This window comes from Camelina sativa, chromosome 1 (assembly GCF_000633955.1).
Source record: "Camelina sativa cultivar DH55 chromosome 1, Cs, whole genome shotgun sequence".
NCBI classification, from domain to species: Eukaryota; Viridiplantae; Streptophyta; class Magnoliopsida; order Brassicales; family Brassicaceae; genus Camelina; species Camelina sativa.
Genome location: NC_025685.1, coordinates 2,345,764 through 2,348,179, shown reverse-complemented (window position 1 = coordinate 2,348,179; position 2,416 = coordinate 2,345,764). Strand labels below are relative to the sequence as shown.

The window sequence follows — 2,416 nt, the reverse complement described above, 5'->3', positions numbered from 1 at the left end:
GATAAATATAAAATAGCAAAATAACTTGTTGCGCAAACATTGTTAAAATTGTTATACTATGCTGAACAATCTGTGGTCCTAAAAACTCAATTCTATTTTGCTGTTATTTGTTTATTCAAGTAATTCTCATGGAGAGGAACATAATAAAGCTTCTGTAAGTTTTTAATTTTAAATTATGAAGAGAATGGGCTTCTTTACCTACTACACTCAATGAGCCATCTGGTTCGTTTGGTCATCAGTTCAATGGAAAGTGACTTTGGAACAGATCTCGACCGTTGTCATCACCCCTAATGCTTTTTGTGTTGCCGTTGGATTTGGTCATCTCATGACCAAACCAATTTGACTTCTCTTTAGTGATGTTAAAGTCTTATTATTATTGCTCACAAATCATCCTCTGAACCATTCACGCGTCTTTCTTAGCAACTGAATGTCAGACGCTACAGATAGATCCAAAATTTATTAAAAATGCAATGAGAATTTTTCTTTTCTTTTTCTTGAGAAAATAATATCTTACTTCGCAGTTCAGACTTCAGACGGGATAAAAAAAAAATATCTAAGCTATACATACGACTCTGCTTATTTTTTTTTTCATCGCATCACAGTATAAAGCATTAACTAGTCTGTAAATACCATGGAAATGGAAAGTTTGTAAAAAAACTCACCAAGTGAGTGACAAAAAAATCATTTGAAAGAAAAGTTTTTTTGAATGGTCATCTATATTTGTCTCAGTCGAAATTTATTGGTTTGATATTTGTTTTTTCTTTGTCACAGTTGCATTTAGAAATAACTATACGTGTAAATTTTATGTAAAATTAAGTTTAGTGGATGGAAACAAACAAACTGATATCACATAATACTATTTTGCCCATGCTCATGGACTGATACTGATAGACATCATTTTTTTGTTTTTTTTTTCTTGAACAATTTAAAAAACAAGGATAGTGAGAGATTCATTGCTTTTTAAATTTAAATTTTGCATTTTGTAGTGGCAGCCTTGTCTTTGACCCATAAAATCCAATTTTCTTCATGGACGTGTCGTGGTCCACTGATTAAGATTAAAAGATAGAAGATATAATCTCTTTAATCTTTTTTTAAAAAAGGTAGAGAAATCATCCCAACTCAAGTAATTTCAGATTTTCTTATACGAAATAAACAGTCATCATATGTCAAATGTAAAATGGCATATATTAGACCCAAATAATATCGTTTCAAAATTTTAGCCGGATATCATAAAAAAAACAAAAGAAAATTTCATTTGCAATCATATACTTAAATATAGTAACTGCAGACAGGATTCATATATTATGTAAAGTTGTAAACCATTTTAACTAAAACAAGAAATAAAATTGGCCATAAATATATTTTTGTATAATCTAGTACTGTAATTATCTGTACTAAAATCTAACAATCAATATAATCAACGTCCCTGTCCTTATACATGAATGAACGAATGTACAAAATAAACAAGAATCAGAAAAACAGGTCGAAAATTTATAGACTTAATGATTTTAAAGTACAACCAAATATGGCACCCTTAACTGATTGTATCATTGTAATAAGCTTTCCTAATATACTTTTTTTTTTTAAAGAAGCTTTCCTAATACATTTTTACATGAATTCAATTGTATTTTGTATATTTTATTTACGTACTACTGACAACAAAATGTTTTTATAAAATATTTGGTAAATGATAGAAGAAGAAAAATAAAAGGGAAAGAGAAGTGGACTAATATAATTAATAGGATTATGTTTTGGGCGCGTAGAATAAATTAACCACCACCGGCAAAACACACACCCACGAAAAAAGCGAGCACGCATTAAGAAAGATCAACAAAAAAACTTCCCCATCACTTCCTAAACACCAAAAAAACAAAAAAACTTGTTTACGGACACAAAAAAACAAACAAAAAATATATATATATATATATTAAAATCGTTTGTAGCTGAAAAATTATATTATAAAATTATTATTTTTATTTAGTTCAAAATTAAAAAACAAAGTTTCAGCTTTGAAGGAAGGCAGAGAGAGAGAAAGAAAGAGATCAAAGCGACTGAGAGTGGTGTGGAAGCAAAACTACGATCTGCCGATTTTTTTCTTTTTAACTTTAGATTTTTTTGCAACACTCTTCCTTCGATCGGAGCTTGAACATTCCCACAAAAGCAAAAAAGACTTGATCTTTAGCTGTTTTGAGGGATTTATCTAATCTCCTCTCTTCTGTAGAGAGATTAGGGTCTATCAATGGAGCGGTACGGTCGCCCCGGTGAACAAGGGTCGCGATCGGATCCATCTCTTCAATGGACCTCTCATGGAGGCGACACCGGACTTGAAGGTAATGTCTTTTTTTTTTTTTTTTTTTTTTTTTTTTTTTTTTTTTTTTTTTTTTTTTTTTTTTTTTTTTTTTTTTTTTTTTTTTTT

General features: G+C 29.7%; 1 protein-coding gene across 1 annotated transcript in view; it reads left to right on the top strand.

The window, feature by feature from the left end:
* The window catches only part of LOC104723062 (zinc finger CCCH domain-containing protein 34-like), a 2,905-nt gene continuing 2,442 nt past the window's right edge, over nucleotides 1,954-2,416 (top strand). Inside the window, exon 1 of the mRNA XM_010441388.1 lies at nucleotides 1,954-2,330. Coding sequence (XP_010439690.1) covers nucleotides 2,240-2,330 — 91 coding nt within the window. The 5' untranslated portion in view covers nucleotides 1,954-2,239. The remainder of the gene's footprint in view (nucleotides 2,331-2,416) is intronic.